This window comes from Cyanistes caeruleus, chromosome 2, assembly GCF_971803275.1.
Source record: "Cyanistes caeruleus chromosome 2, bCyaCae1.hap1.1, whole genome shotgun sequence".
In the NCBI taxonomy this organism is placed as follows: Eukaryota; Metazoa; Chordata; class Aves; order Passeriformes; family Paridae; genus Cyanistes; species Cyanistes caeruleus.
Genome location: NC_141702.1, coordinates 101,662,388 through 101,682,484, shown reverse-complemented (window position 1 = coordinate 101,682,484; position 20,097 = coordinate 101,662,388). Strand labels below are relative to the sequence as shown.

General features: G+C 37.8%; 1 protein-coding gene across 12 annotated transcripts in view; it reads right to left on the bottom strand.

Moving 5' to 3' along the window:
* Nucleotides 1-20,097, bottom strand: part of MARK1 (microtubule affinity regulating kinase 1) — a 57,570-nt gene that overhangs the window by 32,971 nt on the left and 4,502 nt on the right. For 7 of the 12 annotated variants that reach the window (XM_086878785.1, XM_086878787.1, XM_086878788.1 and 4 more), the window contains 2 exons: nucleotides 1,728-1,931; nucleotides 1,085-1,138 (listed from right to left, as the gene is read on the bottom strand). In XM_086878785.1, coding sequence (XP_086734911.1) covers nucleotides 1,085-1,138; nucleotides 1,728-1,931 — 258 coding nt within the window. Of the gene's footprint in view, nucleotides 1-1,084; nucleotides 1,139-1,727; nucleotides 1,932-14,567; nucleotides 14,765-19,462; nucleotides 19,954-20,097 lie in introns of those variants that run through there. The other 5 variants (XM_086878789.1, XM_086878791.1, XM_086878792.1 and 2 more) reach the window with 3 other exon arrangements.

Sequence of the window (20,097 nt, the reverse complement as noted above, 5' to 3'; positions counted from 1 at the left end):
GTCACACACTGCCTCTGTGGGTCCCTCTTCTCTAGCTCAAATATTAGCAAAGAGATTTACTTAATATAGGATATAGGATGTAACAGCAAAGCTTCTGCACGGATTGCACAGCAGGTTGAATTAAAAAAAAATAAAAATCCAGAAGAACTCACACTCAAATACTACTAAGGAGGCATTAAAGCAAATAAAGTATAAAAGTGATAAAAGAAAAAAAAGAAATTAAAGTAAAGCTGTTTAGAACTCTTCATAACCTAAGTTACACAATAAAATAAATTGTAACAGCAGCCAGAGATAAAAGAAACAGCAATAAGCCCTGGTCTCTGTCATTTCTACAGCTACAGACAGCAGCAGTCTACTATTTGTAAATAAAAACTACCACAAATCTTTATAATGGGCATCCTCCAGTAAACCGATACATTTCTGTGCTTCAGCCACAACAAAACATATGCAGAGTTAAATAATAAAAATCCAAAAGAAAAAAATCCCTAGGGTTTTGATAAAACCCTTATCACAATGACTATGGAAGACTTCTGAATTTCTATCTACAGGCATAAACAACACTATTTTGATTATATTCACTCATTTTGTCAATTCTGTGCATGGAAAGTAATTGCCACAGGTCCCCTGAGTTCAGCAAATATTTTATTGAAGTTGAAAGATTATAAAGATAAATGTAGAAAAACCCATTAAAACAATAGAAGTTGGTACTGTAAGTCCACAAAAAATAATTACTACATTAAAGAAAAAATCCAAGAAAAATACCATCCATTACAGCATTAAATCCTGGTTTAGCATGTAGACAAACTGTTTGTATACTGAATTGGAAAGAAATGCTACTGCTGGCAAAGAGGAAAGCTAGAAGAGGAAGGAAGAGCAAAACAACAAAGCTCAGATAGGAACCACATGGAGTCACTGCCCTCAGACAAATGTACGTTAACATTACAGCAGGGAGATCACACTCTCCCCACAAGGTCAGACAAAAATGTTGTTTAGCAAGATAAGGGGATCAAATATTTTTGTCAAGTAAATAAAGGATCACAGTTCAACTGTTTACAGAATTTCAGATGTTATGGTCTATTCTTACCTTTTGCAGGCTAGTAGGATTTAGCTGGGTTTTATCTATTATTTTCACAGCAACCTTGGGAAAAAAAAAATAAACAATTACTAAACTCAGAAGAAAGCTTGAACAAAATGTATTGAACAAAAATATATTACACCTCTGTGAGCAAGAGCATAGATGCATTTCTAAAATATGCATGTATGTCTACTTCCATACATTTAATCAAACAAAATTCTCTAACCTATTAAAATTTACCAGCAGGAGTTTGGAACTTTGCCACCAAAGCATCAGTTTTATACTTCTGTCTGTGTTTGGACTGAACAATGTTATCTTGTCCAGGCCCTCCAAACACAAGATTTATCTATTAACAAATCACCAATATCAATGAAATCTGCACCTCAATACACTTCTCTTCAGTTTTAGAAATGCTTGGGGATGAACAGACACCTTCTCAGCCCCAAAATACCATTTGATGCACAACAAACATTTTGATCCTTTCACCAAGAAGCTATATTTTAAAAATGGGGTGGGTGGGAGGTTAGGTGGAAACTCAGGCATGTCAGATAACTTCTTCTACATCCTGAAACAGCCTCTAGAAGAAATACTTATTATAAACATAGCCAAAGAAAAATCAGACTATCAGCCTTTTTTTTTTTTCAAGTCTTACCTCTCTTCCAGTAAGCACATGCCTTGCCAGCTTCACTTTGGCAAAATTTCCTTTTCCTATTGTTTTCAGCAAGCGATAATTTCCAATGTGAGGATGCTCCTCATTTGTGGATGTGATGGAGTTCCTACATCGTGGGATATTTTGTCTGCTACTTGACTTGATAGGCTGGATGTGTGGTTCAGTGTATCCATCAACAGAGGTGTGCTACAAAGCAGACAAAATAGTTGGGAATTTAGCTACTTGGATTTTAGACAATTGCAACACAACAGACCACAATCATAAAAAGGTGTAAAGGGGAGTCATTTATTTAATTTTTACAATATAACTGATAACTCTGGATGGCACCCTAAGGAAAAAGTGCTTCAGGCAGAGTTTGATACATGTCTCACGAAAAAGGCTGCAGAAATATTCTACCAGCTCCAAAAGCAAAACTAGGTATCTAGGCAGTAATCTACAAACCATTACAGGCTTTTTTAAACATGCTAAACCACACAGTATAGCACTATGTTGCAGATAAATTTGTCTAATCATAATCAAAGTTAGTCTTTTAAAAATAACGCTGTACAAAATATACTTGTACCTTTGCATATTTGGAAATAAGGTTTCACTCTATTTTTTATTAACTTTCTTCAGTCAAATGACATCACCATATTTTTTTTTCAAGTAAGCTTTGTTCCCCAAACATGTTTGCATCTTTTAAATTCTTATTCAAGTAGCAAACTATCTACATCTTTATTTAAAAATAACTATTCTTTAAAACTCCATAAGATGACATAAAATATTTTAAATCTCAGAAGTCAGAAGAACTAAAAGGAAGTTATTTTTAATGCATGCCAACACATCATCCCACATTGAATGTTAGTCACTGAAGTCTGCAGTGCTTCTGTACTCTAACTTCCAAGTATATAAGGGGCAAGTTACAGATGGGGCTTGGAATTGTTCCAAGGAGAAACCAAAGTAATGAAAAATGTCAAAGGAGTGCTAAGTGTTTCAGTATTTCAAATACTTTCTAAGAGTGGCAGATGGGTACAAATGTTTAACAGGTAAAATTTAGCTTCTAATCTTTTAAGTTATAGACTTTGAAGGCTGGCAAATACTGGAGGTAGAAAGAGTGTCTTCCCAGAGCAGATTTTACATTTGTAGCAAAAAGGCATGCTTACTCCCAGCTAAGCATAAAGCACCAACAGACACCTGAATATTTTCCCGTTACTGATTGCCTCACTTAAAAAGTAGATGCCTTTGTACAGAGCACTAACAAGCCTGTTCCTAGATCTTTGACCTTAAGCTGAAAGCAGAGTCTGAGGGCAGCTGGAGTTTTACTGCTTCTCCCAATATCCAACCTAACACTGGGCTGTGCTGATCTCATCCATCATTCCTAATGGAATTATTTTCACATACAACCAGAATTTAAAGCAGTACTTCCAGCTTCAGTGTGCATTTGTTGAGAGACTGAATCCAATGTGGATCAATCCCCACCTGTAAACACTCAAGCTTTACAGACAGTCCCACTGAACCGGGCAAGATTATTTCAGGACATGAGCAGTAGTGGAATTGGGTAAAGCAGCAAACAGCTGCAACACAACCGGAAAAAACAAGGAGTATACCACAACCAGAATGTTCTTCCCAAATGTAGCACAACCCTGCTTACATCACCTTCAGCATTATTAATTATTCACTATGGCCAAGAGAACAGCCCTAAATATAATTTTGTTTGTCTTTTCATTGCATGAGTCCTTCTGCAAAGTACTACTGTAACTCCCACTGCTAAACTGTTTTCCAAATTACTGAAGAACCAATCAAGCCAGGCATGTTTAGATTCTGTATATCAGACAAATTTATTCAGTTATGAAATAACACACTAGTAATAGTATTTACTCTTTAGAAGCACATCATTAATATGTTTTCTGTGGACTCTGAAAGAGAAGATCAGAAAAGTAGCTCCCGGCAAACAGGCTTTGAATCATTCCTTCAGCATCAGACACCAGTCCCACACATGATAAACCACAGCCCAAAGAAAAGTCTCCCCTAAAAATACACCCTGCAAAATCAGTACCTCTATGGTGCTAACAATGAATATTTCAGCTGTACTTAGAACCCAATCCAGGGCTACAGCACTGTGCTACACAAGTAAGGTTTAGAAGTTTTTGAGCTTCTTTGCTCAGTGAATTACATCTTCACTACAGGAAATACAATGCCTACCAGAAGCATTAGCAATCCTAATATCAGTTGCCAATTTCATATGCTTCACAGGATTAGCCTACTCCCAGCTGATACCTGAAGGGATCTCTTAGAGAAACAGCTGGACAGACTCAACCAATGCCATGGGCAAAAAGGAAGATGCCTTCACAGGATACATCATTTAAATACAGATTAAACAAAGAAAGCATTATTGAATCAAAATGACTCTATAACAGTACAAAACCTGAAAAGGGGAAAAAAAGTAGTAAGGTTCACAGTCATGATGATTCTGGATTTTGGTCTTTTTGTGATAGAAAAACAAAGCCACTTTGGATGGCTCCTAATTATTTCTTCACAAACAGATTCTCTTCAGAGTTAACCAACCATTCTTTCCAGATATGCCCAAGGATGACAGAAATCATGCATAAAGAAGGCCAGATTTCCTAGTTTGTGAGCCACATAAATAAATACATACAATTTCTGAATCAGAACATCACTGAATGAAATTCAAATTATTCTTGCAATAGGCCTCTTTTCTGCACATGAACAACTTGCTATTGTTGGAAGGTAAAGACAAATTTCAAGTAGAAACTTATCAACTTCTAGAAATCAACATCCAGTGAAATTGAAACAAAAGATTAAGAAGTTAAAAAAAAATAAAAATCAAGGTCAAATAACAGTATGTCAAAGATTATTTCCAAAGAATACTGAAGCTGAATTTCACAGAAGTATGCAACATCCACACTGTCTAGAAGGCCAGGCTACATAGTTTTCAGATCCTTCTTGTCCATTACAATATGTTCATTCATTATGCATCAGCTACTATGTGGCTACTTAAAATGCCATTTCAGTAGAACAATCTCTAAATTCTGAGAAAATTTTCAGGGTGCTGGAAACAAGAGGGCTGTAAAAACCAACACTCTCCTTAAAGTTCACTGTCATCTAAAAACAATTCCAGCCAACAAGCTGCATTTCCCACACAAGGCTTTAATTAGAGATTGTTATTTCACTAGATACCCTGTTTTATATATATAAAGAAATATATATGTACACACACACAAAACATAGTAGGAAACACTACCTTACTAGTACATCATAAACATGACCCAATATATTCAATTTATGTCAGCGTAAAATAAAGTCTCTAGAAATAACCACATAAAATTAAAGGTTTCTTAAAATAAAATGCAATTTTAAACAAAATAGGGTGAAGCAATAACAAGTTTAGAGCTGAAACAGTTTATTAGAGCATTTTGGTATTTTGCACATTAGTCAAATATTTTAAAATAAGAAAATAACCTGTGCAAAACAAAATTCACCTTTTCAGGAACCTCAAAGAAGTATTTCTAGCATTCAATTTTAAATCGCAAAAGAAGAGAGCTCTATTAACACTTAGTGCTCCATACTATTTCTGTTTCTGACGTGTTTCATCAAACATTCAGGGTTGTTACAGAAAGCCAAGGGCAGTAAGACCACAAGAGAGTTAACCTAACCCATTGCTTCTCAAAGCTATCCTTCTCTGTTTACCCAAGGTACCTTTGCCAAAGCAAGATGACCTGATGGCCACACACATCGGCTCAAAGAAAGTGCAGAAGAACTAACCCCACCAAGTAGGTACAATGTGTGGGTTTCACTGCTTTACATATTCAGCATCCTTTAGCCACTTACTAGCCACTGGAGTGGTACTCTCAGGGATTATACACTGTAATCAAACTTACATCATCACCTATATTAATTGCTGCTACAGCTTGGTCTTAAAAATTCCCCCAAACCATTCCAGTCACCAATCCACACAGCCTTTCTCAAACAACACTGAAGGCCTCCATAGTCCTTCATAGTAAGAGGGTAATTTCCACACATCAGTCTGCCTACAAACACACCTCACTTGATTAAACAAACCTCTTAGTCCTGAATTTTCCCCATCTTGATTAATCAAAAGGCAAATTCCTTGGTAAAGTCAGCCCATGGAGAAAAAGTCTGCACATGAAGTTCTAGAAAAGGCAAATCATCACACTTTTCTCTCTTAGTATTATCTATCCTGTCCTGGATATAAGTATGTATCTTGCAGCCAATTTTTATATTTGCAACTCCTACCATTTACAAGCATGTGCCATACACATGAGCATTTGTAACAGCTGTCATATTTTGCAAATATGCAAATATTTTTCAAAATAGCTAGCCCAGACAGAGGGAATCTGAAGGGTTCTAAATAGCTCTGATCTGCAACAGCTTTGCTCTTAATATATGTATAATGTAGTGGGAAACATTCCTTTACTAGTACACTATAAACATGACTCCTGATATACTCAGTTTATGTCGGCATAAAATAAAGTCTCTAGAAATAAACACATAAAATTAGATGTTTCTTAAAATACAATGGCAGGAAAGGAAAGGGGACAGAGATGTAAAATATTGTCCTGGATGTCCAGCTGCTGTCATGCTGCTGTCTGTCATAATTCCTTAGGACCTAAGAGCTTCTAGCAAGCCACCTCAAGCAAGTTTTCAGCTGAAGCAACAATCAAACTAAATTGAAAGAGGCCAATTTTTTGAAAGCTCTTGGTAAACCTCAAAGTAGAAACCATCAAAGATGTTCAGATGATCTTGCTCTGCATCATGTGTCAAGAGTATCCAGGTGGTACAGGAATGATGCAAACTGCACACAATTAGAGTACCTGATCCACCAGTTAGGAGCAGGAGAAGGGAGTTCTCTCCCCTTCCAGGTAAGCCTCACATCTGCACAAAACCACACCTTACTCCTGCCACACGTACGTATCACATACTGCAATTCCCAAAGCACCTCTGCTCTAATAGAGCACTATCTAATTTTTCCTCTCAGAAAAGAAGAAGTGCTTTTGAAGGGGCAATTTAAAAGACTGAATAGCTGTACACATGATTTTTTTCCTAATTTCTTCACAGCAATTAAATTCATACTAGATTGTGAATGCATGATAAAGTTTGCTATTAAAAACGCCACCAAAATGCAAAGCAACCTTCCCCACTGAAAGAAGGGATAACATGCAGGACTAAACTCAGAAAAAACAAAGCAACAATGATGGAGTGAGGAAAGAATTAGTTTTTAAAGAAGATACCAAGATTAGTGCATGGCAGACGAAGAAGAGAATCAGTCAAAACTGTGACAAAATGGGGAATGCACCCATCTCCTGCTCATGCACACTTTCCAAAAGTGCAAGAAGAAAACAATCGAACATGTGCACGTGCATCTTTCTCTTTAGATCACTTACTTCATTTGTAAAAATGCCAGACATGATACTTTAGAATAGCTTGAATCTACCATCTATAAGATATAACAATTTGAATAAAGCTGGCCTGAGTCAAGCATACCCAAACATTTCATTAACTGACGCTGCAACTCTGCAAAGCATTTTATAAAACTTTTCTAAAAACTCCAAACCATACAGTACCAAGAGAGATACTAAACAAAGTAACTTCCTCATTTTAATTTTGGGTCTCTTCCCTTTTCTTCCCAGTAGTAATATTGTGTATCTCACAAAGACAACTTCAGTGGTAACAGAAAAACAGTTCTACTACAAGGTGAAATAAGATGTCAGTGTCAATAGAAAAATAGTGTTCCCTTTCTAAAAGCAGACACGTACAAGGTGACAGGTAAACTTATGCTGAGCACTGAGTAAATCTTAATCTGTGCTCACTACTATGAGATCTAAGCCACATGGAAGTTTTGCTGGTTTTTGTTTTGTTTGGGGTTTTGCTGTTTGTCTTTTAAGTACTCGACATATGTGGATCTATGTGAGACAAAGAAATAAGTCTGTCAACTTTGAGACAGAATTGTTTTTCTCATCTCAAGTTACACAGGATGCAATGCTTACAGCTCCGTACTTGAAACCTTCTAGGAAAGAAAAGATCCCATGATCCAGCAGTGCAGAACTAGACACAGCTAATAAGATTTCATACTAAAGGATCATTAGAATAATTCTCAATTTCTAATTTTCATACGGTTACACCAACCTGTATTAATCCTGTGCATGATATAGCATGGTCATTCCCTATTGTTTTTAAACACTGCAATAGTGTCATATGGAAGGGTGGAGTTCATTATCACATGGAATTACAGATCCATTTTATTTGATGGATAAAAAAAAAAACTTAAAAGTGTGCTGGTCTACCCCCAAGATGACAGGCAAAGCATTTCAGAAAAACAAATACCTCCATAGCATGAAATCAGGTCTTGTAACCCAAACTCAGCTAACACGTTTCCTCCTCTCCCTGGGCCTGAAGCCCTCAGCCTGGCCAGGCACGCAGGTGCAGCAGAACAGGACCTTCCTGCCTTTGTTCCATTTCACTCGGAATTGGCACAGTTATTTCAACCTGGCACTTTCCTTCCTGACTCATCCCAAACACACAAACAAGATTTTCCAGGGCTAATTCAGGACAGCCATCCCATATCATGTCCATTAATTGCTAGGAAAAAACTGAACCCTCCCTGTAGCCCCATGAAAACTGAGACAAGCCAGCTAAAAGCTGCTTCAGTAATCCATCGGTGGAACCAGCATGAGAGGGGGGGGAAAAAAAAAAAAAGTTTTGGTAAAATCCTCATTTACTCATTTTTGTCATTTGGTACAGTACTAGGAATTACCATCAGCCCTATCAAGGAAAAGAGTAAAACATTTCCTATCTTGTCAAAATGAAATGTCAAATGTCCCTCACCCATGAAACCTAACACAAAAGTATTTTTTTGAAGGAAAGCACTTATGGGAGGGTGAAGGAAGGAACAAGACTATTCCTACAGCCTCCTGGACACACCTAAACACAGTCCTTCACAGACAAGAGTCCTTTCAACATTCCTTGCCTGCCATTACTCTTTCCTCAGGAGGTGAACAGTTTAACCTCGCCCATCTTTTTTGACTTTTTCATGAGATCTTCAAACCTGCCACCACAGAGAGACCAGTGAGCATTCCCATCTCTCCCAGAACATCCTGCCAGCACTTGGAGGCACAAGCAGCTGCAGGGCACTACTGATTCTGAATGTCACAGCACCCACAGTTTGCTCAAAAATCCCCTGTGAAACAAAAAGAAAACTAAATGCAAATGTTGATTGCTAATTGAACCAACCAAACAAGAACAGGAACACACCCAGAAAGGGAAACTTCTGGCAAAGGAAACTGGCAGGCGTTTTTATTGCACTTATAAATGATGCAGCCAGGTCATTTTTCAATTGGCCTGATGAAAGGCAGAAGAAGGGAACTCACAGTTCAGGATCATGTCAAGCACATGGAGCCTCTCAAGCATTTGCAGGGCTCAAGAAGTAGAAAATACTTTAATATCAAATTTCAAAACTGAGGGGAAAGGGCTGTTTCTACAGCCTAGAGACTGCAATCCTGAAACCTGAGGCTTGCCTCCAGACAGGAACGCAGCAGCAGGAGGCAAGGTTTACTCACAAAAGAGCAACCAGATTAGAGTGTGAAGCATGTCTGACACGCAGGATCAAACAACCACTCTTCTGGGCCAGCTGAGGTTTTCCTACAGAAGGAAAGGATACAACAGCTAATTGGGTCCAGGCTCTGAATTGCAACTCATTCTTCCTCTCAAAGTTTATGAAATGGGCATTTTTTCCTTATCTGCCACATACCTACAACAACTCTGGATGAGTCCCCATGTGGCATGCTAGCTGCTGAAGCTGATCCAAAGATCCATGCTAGCTGGGTGCTCTCAGGCCCATACACACCTACAACCCCACTACTGCTGGGGCAGCAGGACAGACACATAGCACAGGCAGCCGAGCCAGACAAACACAACTCTGCTGCCAGGGTCACCTCCAGCTCCCTGAACACAGGCACCCCCTGACACCTCCCCAGCAGTAGCACAGGCACAAGGACAAAAGTCAACACCCAGCACTGGGAAGATGGGATCAGCTCTATGTTAAACTCTTGTGGAACTGCGCTATCAGGACAGGAACAACATGGAAAAGAAAATTGATCACACTACTTTTCTTGATAATCCAAAGGCAAATTGACACCAGTAGTGAAACTTTACCTAGGAGATACTTATTCCAATTCCACAACAAGGTAAAAACACACAAGGACTCAGAAAAGAACCAAAACCAACACAACAAACCCCCCCGCCCCAGAACACAAAAAGCCCCAAACCAACAAAAACAATCCCACAAACAACTAAACAGGCTTGCTTACTCATGTTGCTTACCCTCAGAAGAGCACACACACTATGTGAGCTTAAGAAGCTCCCCTTTAGGGATGACATGAGTCGGCAAAGCACCCCAACACTGCCACACAAAAGAGGAAGTTCCTCCTCCAGGCAAGCTGGACAGTATTTCTAAAATCTTTATGTGCCCATTACTGAAATCATCCAGTGGATCCAATGATGAATTCATCAAGACAGATCACCATCTCATTTTGAAGACTATATTACCTCAAGGTCTTATTAACTTTCTGAAGTAAAGCCAGCTTCTAAAAAGTGATGAGATGGCAAATTAAAATATCCAACCTGATAGTAGTACATACTAATTGATGTACACATGTCCTAGAAAAGAAACTGTCTTGGGCAATGCAGGACTGCAATGTTTGAGGACCACATCAAGCTTTGTTTCAAATGCCATTACCCAATATTCAGCATGATTTCTCCATATTATCTTGACGTGCTCCTTTTAGGGTCTTGGAAGTCTAATCTGAAGAATACAGAGACTCATCTTAACAATTACCTTCATACAATAGAGTACATACAAAATAAATGTAACTAGAAGTAATTCTCAAAATTAACTTGTTGCCTAGACAGAAGAGGTGAATAGAAAGCATGGATCTACAGCAGATTAACAAGGCCTATCTCAAGCCCTTCCACGGAGCCTTCAAGGGAGTGGCAGGGAATCCTTCCTGACCTGAAGAGCACTCTCAGGGCCTACTGCACTAGAGCATTTAGAACCAGTTTAGCTCCTCCACCTTCAAAGTTTGATAAGATGTGCACCGCTCTGCAGCCAAGGACTTCTGGTATCAGTAACAAGCCTTATCTCAGAAGGCTGAGCTGCAGAGGGCCTAACGGACCTCATCTGTCAAAGACATGTGGTTTTCATATTTAAGACAGAATCTCACCAGAACCAGACTTCTGCAGACTTTTTTTTTTTTTTCCATAAGAATAAGGGTCATTCATAAACATAAGGATGACTGAAGAGTAACACATACTTTCACACAGGAAAACCAGAACACCTTCCTAAGAGGAAGAAGCACCTCAGCTGGCATGGACATTTCTACCAACGCATCTGCACTCCAGCACCATTCATTTGCAAGAGTTTTGTCTCCTGAGAACAGGCTAGCAGAGCATGACCTGATGGTGGGAGACGCAGATAAAGTTATAAAGACACCACTAAACCTAGTTTATGCTTTCAAGAAGACCAACTATGCTTTACAGCACAGGGAAATTATGAACACGTATCGGAGTCAACTGGATGGGACATGGTGAACTCAAACAGCCAAATGAAGAGAGTCTTCTGCCGAGTGCTCTCTACCTTGTTTTTCACGTAAGTGTTAACTAACAGATCAAATAAAATGTCCTCAGTTGAGCTGTAGCAATTATTTACCTTTATCTGGATAATGCTATACCACATTTCAACTTAGCAAATATATTCCCAGCCTTGTGCAGATTTATGCTTAACTTTAAGCTGTCCAAACAGTGTCTGGCCCTTGGACTAGCTCCTATCTTATGACCAAAGAGTGCGTTTTCCACAAAGCTCAGACTACAACATCCACAGAGCCCCATGTTCCTGAACTCATGCAACCACCCTGTTTTAACCTTTGGACTTCAATTATTCAATAGCAGTGCTACTGCAATGTAGCATTCCAGAAATACATGGAACTGGGAAACTAAATTGATACATGGAAAAAAGCAAACAGCAGTAATATTCCTCAAAGATTTTGCAAATATATGTAATAAATATGTACTATAGCTAGAAAAAAACAATACATTTCTTTAGCTGTCTTAAACTGGAAGATGCAGTAGATAATGAATACTGACAACCAAACATACACAGCAGATAGATGTCAATGTGCTGAATTCAAACCATGGACAGAAATCACACAAATGTAACTGAGATGTAAAAAACAAGCACAAAAAAACATGAACAAATTTAATAGACCACATAACATAATTTGGCTAAGGGGGTAAAAGAAAAAAAAATAAATCACAGGATGCAAAGAAAATATTAAAACCATCTGATACTTCATTTACTCAGACCATGAAAATAAAAAGTTAGGAAAATGTGAAAAAAATAACACACATATATATATAGGTAAATCTTAATAAGACAAGCCAGATAATCTGTGATTAGAGGTTTGACCAAATCTAGTATGTATTCAAAATGAATGCAGTCATTAAATAAGTAGCCAATCCAACAGCAAGAAAAAATATGTATGACCTTTTTTAGAGTCCTTGACAATCTGCAGGTGAGGAATCCCAGATTCCCAGCTATGGGCTTTACACAGCAGCCCAGCCTGCAGGTTGTAAAAACTGGGCATTTCAGACTTCTTTATCTAGATGGTGAGACACATCAAATAATCAGTAGCAGCAGCAGCAGCCTCCAGCCCACCATTAGCAGGGGCACCTCTTGATTCTGTCCCGAGCTGGACATCAAAACAGTTTGGATAATTCTACAGCAGCACGTCTGGAAATCCCCAGCTGAAGTGCTTTACTGGATCAGATGCTGTCTCATATGAAAACAGGAATTAATTTGGTTCAGTCTCAAGGAAGGACAAGTCAAAAAAGCAAAGGAAGTCATGGGGACCTGATGGCAATGTCACAGGTAACAGGGATTATACCAACCTCCCTAGTGGTAATTGGGAATTTTCTACAATCCCCAAACCTTAAAAGAAAGTCATCCCTAAGCAGATTTCAAGTGGACACACCAAATTTTTCCAAGTGTTACGATGAGCAGCCAGCAATGTTCTGTTCTCTCTTCCACCACCAATATGCCAAGGGTCTTTCTCCAACCCCAATTGCTAAAATGCTCCTTGCCTCTTAAAAGATGAGGGAAGCCACAACATGGAAGAAGAGATAATCACATATCCCTTTAGGAAGCATTGCAATCCCTGAACTATCACAGGCTTGCTGGGAATTTTATTTTTTCCCTTAATTTACCAAACTAACTAGAATGCTCACAGCTTCTTGGGATGACAACTATTGGGTTAAATATTTTTCTCTTTTTATCAGTTACAGAATGTTCATTTTCTACTGCCTTCCTATGATCCAACAGGTGACCTGAAATCAGACAGTTTTGGAGAAAGTGTAGGAAAACACCTGGAGGTATCCTTAACTCCAATATGTAACTGTTCTATCAGGCAATAAACTTGGCAGTCCTCCAGTCCATGTTCTTCTTTTCCTCTGTCACCCTGTGAGTTTAATCTTCAATTAAATCAAGACAATATTAGGAAAATGGCTGATGTGCCATTAACACTTCACTTGATCATAACTCCAATCTAATAGTCAAGTGCTGTATTTACTTCAGCTTCTTCTGGTTAGTAATTATTTTGCGAAAGTAATGGAAACAGAGAGATAGAGGAGTCCAGAGTTTGCCTCTTCTGCACCACTCCAGAACCCTCGACACCTCCACTTGAAAGTTATTCTATTGAAACAATGTTACACACCATAATTAATGCAATGAGTAACAGGGAAAAAGCTTGCGGCCAATACCAAAGGTCACACAAAAACTAACAGCAGCAATAATAGTATGTTATCTTGTAGTATTTAGGAAACATCAAACTTGACTTTTATATGAGTGCTGTATTTTAGCTTTCTTTAAAAGAACCTTTAAATGCAATTTTATCAGTCTGCTTTGCACAGGCCATGGGATTAGATTTCCCTTAGCCTGACTACAAACACTGCTGGAGGCATACATTCTCTGATAATAATTATGTCTTCCACTGACTAATTCCAACATCTATATTAGCTCAACCCTCATTGCTCATACCAGGTTTGAGGATAAGATTTCACTGGACTCTGCAGTAGATGGAGCAAGAGTTACACTGTGAAGGGCTTTCATAAATTTTCTTTGTTCATGTGCATCTTATGTCTATCACTGGAAGAAAGAAGTCTAAAAAGCAGCCAGTCTTTTTCATTTAATATCAAATTAAGAAAAACAAATTTGAAAAGCTATTATACATAAGTATCTCTGCTAAAGACTACTCAGAACAGTATTATTAATTCTGTAAACATTTCATTGTATTGAATGATTAAAAATGCTATTCTTTTGGGAGTCTGATCTTAAGGAAAATATCTGATCTTGAGAAAAAAAATAATATTTTAGTCCTCCAACAAGTAAAGACATATTCTTTGATTTTCTTTTCAACCACCAGTACACTGTCCTTACTATAATGGCAGGGGGAAGAAAATCAGATTACTGTTGGAAAAAATTACTAAATAAAACCCCAAATGCTTTAAAGAATTATATTACCTCAAATCAATAACGTTATCTGGAACGAGATATGAGTAAATACATTATACACGTAATCCATTTGTGGAAAACAACCATATCCTCTGTAAGAGCCCAATGTAGCATTTCACAGACTAAGGTAATTTCCATTGCAAGAACAGGACTCCTCTTAACACGTAAGATTCTCTGAATTTCTGAGCTATGCCTCTACTTATTTTAAGTGAAGACAAATATCTAAGAAGTAGAAAGATACTTACATATGACTGAAGCCAAGCATGCACTCTCAAAAGGAATTTCAGATATTTAGTGTTTAAGCACAAGTAATTTACACTGCTGCTACACAGCCTGCAGTATACCCTACCCTCCCCATTTCCAGCTCTGCAACTCTCACCCATTAAATTCCTCATGTATCTGAGCATACGGAGAAAATCTCTAAGAGAACATGATAAAAGTTATGTCCTAAGTAATCACTATGAAGCTTTGGTTACTCCCTGCTGTTATCTGAGAGAAGAAAGCCCAGTAACTTTACCGAAGTGGAGGGAAGAAAAGGTAGAATGAGGAAAATATGGTCTAGCAGATGAATATTTCAAGTAATAATAATACTTTTTGCTAATATTTTAAAGAGCCCCCAACACAGAAACAGGTCTTCCCACCCCACCCACAGCAATGAATTTTTGCACTCCCTTTAGCTTTACAATTCAGATTATTCCCACATTAAAATGCTCCTTGGGATTCATACAGAAGGGTATTACTTGAAAGATAAACAGGAGCTACAACTACATGGCTTTTATAAAGCTTTGTATTGGGTTTGCTTATGTCATTAAATGAGCAAAACTGGAAAAGGTCCCAGAAAGAGTGAGAAGCATAAGGAAGCTGGCAATGAGTATGCCAAGCTCCAGCACAAAAGCACGTTAGTAAGCAAAATGGGGGAGAAAACAAGGGGGGTGGGGGAGAATGTGAGATTACAGCAAATTGCAGGGGTTCAATGGCCAGCAAATTTACCAACAGAGTCAGTTGGAATCTTAGGAAAACAGATATTGGATATGTAAGGATAAAGTTGATGTGATGGCAATCTATATACTAGCACTGGGTTTAAAATTACATTGGTCAAATTTTTGAGGGACTAAACAACAGAAATTGTCTATGTGACAACCTTAAGATTACAAATAAATGGTCTTTTCCCTTCTGAAAAAAAAAGGCTGCCTGAAGACAAGTAAAAGATATTTTACTTTATTTTTCTATTGCTTTCTTCTTCAGCACTGGGTTAAGATGCAAAAGATAAGAACCAACAGTGGGGAAGGGAGGAATCCAGGAGGAAACCTTCCAGGAGAGCTTAAAATAGTACTCTATCCCAGTGATAAAGGCTGAGTCTCTGCTTACAAGGAGGTGGTGTTTTACTGCACTGTGAGTGAGGTGTGTGCCCTCCTACAGAAGCATAGCAGAGGTACTACAGGTTTTACCAGGAGTCTCACCTTAGGCAAGAGCTTTTCCAGCAAGCCCTGCTACTATCCGAATCTCATCTGTTTTCTTCAACCACATCTGTCTAATGAAAGATATCACTTCTCTCTAACAACCTTGCCTAATTCTGCATCTGCTTGAGATTTTAAAAGTTATCATGCACTACTTTACTTTATAATACAGAAGCAATTAGACTTTGTCACCAGTAATATTATCGTTATCTGCTCTTGCAAAAAACTGCCATGGGCTATCCAGTAACTCTGTCTGTTCAGCTACACAAACACCGATGTACTACAGAAGTGCTTCCATCAGAAGTGAAGTTCTGTCCCATTATTCAACATACCACCACTGTGTATGTTTAAAATACAGTTCTGCAACTCAGCTGGACGAAACTCCTTATGTTTGATCTCTTGAAATACATATTAAGTTTGGACATCATTCTCTGCTTTAACATTCTTCTACTTTTGTGAATTCTACAGGTATTTAAACAAAAAAGAGGATAATTATTCTGCTTCTTCCCAGCACATCAGCAGGGTGAACAAGTAATCAAGGCAGAGGCTGCTCCAAAGTCACAAATCTGACTCATTGTGACCTCAGTAAAACTTCATTATGTGTAACAACCTTTACTTCAGAAATCATTACACATATCAGTGTGTGGCCATTCAATGCTCTTTTAGATTGGGTATACATCTTGGAGATCTAAACTACTCCAGCTAAAGCTTACTGTAACCAAGAGTCCTCTTTCTGAGATACTGTCAGGCTTTTGAAGAAGCCAAGTGTGAAGAAAAAGAACCCTTTTATTCAACACATATTGCATTGCTATATTTTATATTTAGGTCTCTACACCAATCATACACTTTTATAAAACTTTGCTAACTGAAATATTTTGCACACAAAGGAACAGAAGTCATTGGTACTGAGCACTTACATCTTGAACAGCCATGAAGGGTTCTTTACAAAGTCATCTTAATTGTAAGGTACATTCATGCCAACCAAAGAAGTGGAGTGCAGACCACTTCTCATTCTGACATCACAACCTTTACCTAAGGTATCCCACAAGGTTAGGAACAGCAAGAGGGAAAAAGGAAAAATATTTTATATTTTTTATATTCCTTTTTCCTGAAACCATATACAACAAACAGCATAACAAGAGACCTTGAAAACCTACAAACACTCATTCCAGCAAGAGAACGTGCTTTCCACAAGAATTTAAGCAAAGGGAAGTGACTGGTCATCAGCTGTACTGATAAGATGGAGAATTTTGGAATAACATAATGATCTTTCACTCTACAGTGAATCCAGATAAACCCATGCTTTTGGGTTTCACATAAATACAACTATTGATCAATCATTAGACACTAAGCTGTGGAAGTGTTCCATGAGCATGTCTGGTTCATTGCTTTTAAGGTTAATTTTAGCCCAGCTGAATTTAACTGTGCAAGCACTCTACTACAACTGTGAACATACGTCTTTCAGCAGAAGTTGCTGTTTTCATCAAAAGCAAGAAAAGAAAGCCATCCCTGAAAAAAATACTTATGTTAAAACAAATAGAAAACAAAAACCTCCAATGAACAAAACCCCACCACCAAAACCAACCAATTGAACTTCTTTTTCAAGAAAAAAAAAAAAAAAAAAAGAAGCGGGATTATGACAAGCAGAGTGTGGTTTCAAACACTCTTGCCTTCAATTTTTCTTCCCACAATAGCTATAGCATGTTTGGTCACTACTTAGGAACTAGAAGTTGAAACAGTCACAGGGAAATGTGCTTTAAAAACAAGGGCCCTCTTATCATCTTGGAATTTTTAACCTTAGATTCACTAGGATGGTCACCAAAACAATTTAAGCCTGAATCATCACATTCAGCTATGAAGTCTCAAACTGACCTTGAGATCTCAACAAGCCTTTGATTTTGCTGTTTTACTAAGTTATTCACAAAAAAACAAAGATGATTCATTCTTACATGAAATACAACTGGGCCAATTTAAAGCTCAGTTTAGCATTGAACACAGAGAACACACCAAAGAAAAGCTAATTGACAATGTGAAAGAATTAGAGAAATGCTAACAATTAATCAGGCTTGGTAGCTGATGTAGAGAAAGAGCTTCTTATTAAAACTCAGATTGAGTTGCATTATATTCATTACACTGAACAATGTGAATGTTTCAATGAAACTTTCCTGTTTTCATGGCTGTTTTCACAGTCAACTGTGGAAAACATTTTTTTCTAATTTACCACTATCTAGAGCAAACAGTTGAGAATCAAAACCCAGAAAAAAATTGTGAAATCCTAACAAAATTTTTTTGCCTATTCTGAAATTCCAGAAAGATTAAAAAAACACAACAACAAATCCAACCACAAAAAGCAAGCATTGTGTTTCCAACAACAACAAAAAAATAGATGGTGTCATAACCACAACATAAATAAGCTAAATTTGAAACTTGTCACTGCAGCAGCTTACAAGTAGTATGTTTAACCTGGAGGGCAGCACAGACTGTAAACATGTATTGTAAAATAAAGGACAGGCTGAAGTTACTAAAAGATAAAATCTAAAAAGAAGTGATAAAATGCTTTCTCTTGGATATTGCAAAATATGAAAAGTTTGCTTAAACTCCCAAGCTGTGAGTAGGCCAATCTGTGAGAAGCCTGTCTTAGGGTTTCAGTTGCACTATTGTCTTCTAGCTCCGCATTAATAGCAAAGTCATCTCCTTACAGGAGATAGCTTCTCAATTAATCTGCTCTATTGAAACACTGTTTAAAGTTCTCTCAAGCATCAGCAAGATAATAAGGCTAGGTCTATCTAAATTCTGAGCACAAGAAGAAAAACTCCGCAAGTACAACTACAAATCACTGATTGAGAATTTAAGTTTAGAGAAATCATAGTATCTGCAATTAAAAATTAAGTGACTACTTTTTCTGTGTTTAAGCTACTGATAACAATTAGAAGCTAGCAGGAGATTCCTCTGCTGAGCAATAGCAATTGTGATGGTAGAAACTTAACACATTTAGAGTAGAAACATTAGTTTGCAGATGGAATCAGGTGTCTTGGGGAAAAAAAATATCCTGCCTTTATTAATAATTGGAACATTTCAAGTGTCGAGATAAAAAAAAAAATTAAATCTCTCTTAATATAAACAGAAAGTCCACAGGATCAGAAATATGCAATAGTCAAGACTCCACTGGTCAGTTTTCCTAGAACATATTCTCCTTGTCCTAGTTCAGTGTTTAAGTCCACTGACCATGTAAGTACAGTTTTCAGAACACCAACCACAAACAATCCAACTTTGTGTTTACCTATGAATCTCAAAACCCCATGAAGTATGAAATGAAACAAATACTACAAGCCAACTGCATTAACTCTTTTTGAACTTTAACACTTTACACTCATTCGTGTTGCCTAGAAAGAACACTGAACCATGAACATTTTCAATATTTCAAAGTATTCCCCTTTACATAAAGAAAATGAAACTAAATATGTATCACCTGTCCCATTACTCACTCTGATCCACAGAGAAGGTTAACTTCAAAATGAACCTTGCTCTCTCTACACATAGTGCTCTAACTCAGTGCATGTTTTCCCCCCCACAACATAGGAGCTTGGTCCAGATGTGAAGCAAAATAACAACAAGAAAAAGTCTGCATAGAGAAAACACAAACCTTCAAAACAAGATTAGGAGCACATACCCTCTCTTCTTACCATTCAAACAAACATAGAACCTAATGGTGTATTTATGATCAAGAAAAATAAACTTGCAAGGAAAAAACACAGGCATTCTTCACTTTGCTCAAGTCCATCTCCTGTGGATAAGAAAGATACAGCTGTACTCTTGAACCCATAAGGCTTGGAAATTAGGCCATTCTTCTGCTTAAGGCACTGAAGGAAAGAATTCTTGTGAGATACTTTCTCCCACGCCCCCTCTGTCCAAATCAAAACCATGTGTTCTTATTGTGCAAAAGCAAATCCAGAAAAAAAAAAGCCCAGAAAGAAATTAAACATGGTGTAATCATTATCATCCCAACTTGACCATTTCATTGTATCCTCTTATCTCTTGCCCTGTTTGATTTCTTTCCTCTTTAAAACACAGCTGTCTCATAGGCTCCCCAGTCAGAAAGGCATCCTCAGCCACATCCACTTGAACTGGCACCCAAGATGTCACCCTCCCATAGCTAACCCACAAACCAGTGTGCATGTGTCAAAGCTATAATTATTTCTATGATAATGAAGCAAAACATGTGATCACAGGTCACTGGGTTTATCCTTCTTATAACTTCCCCTGCCATGACATCTCAATCATTCTCATATAGCACTGGCTATGTAAGACAAACCACAAT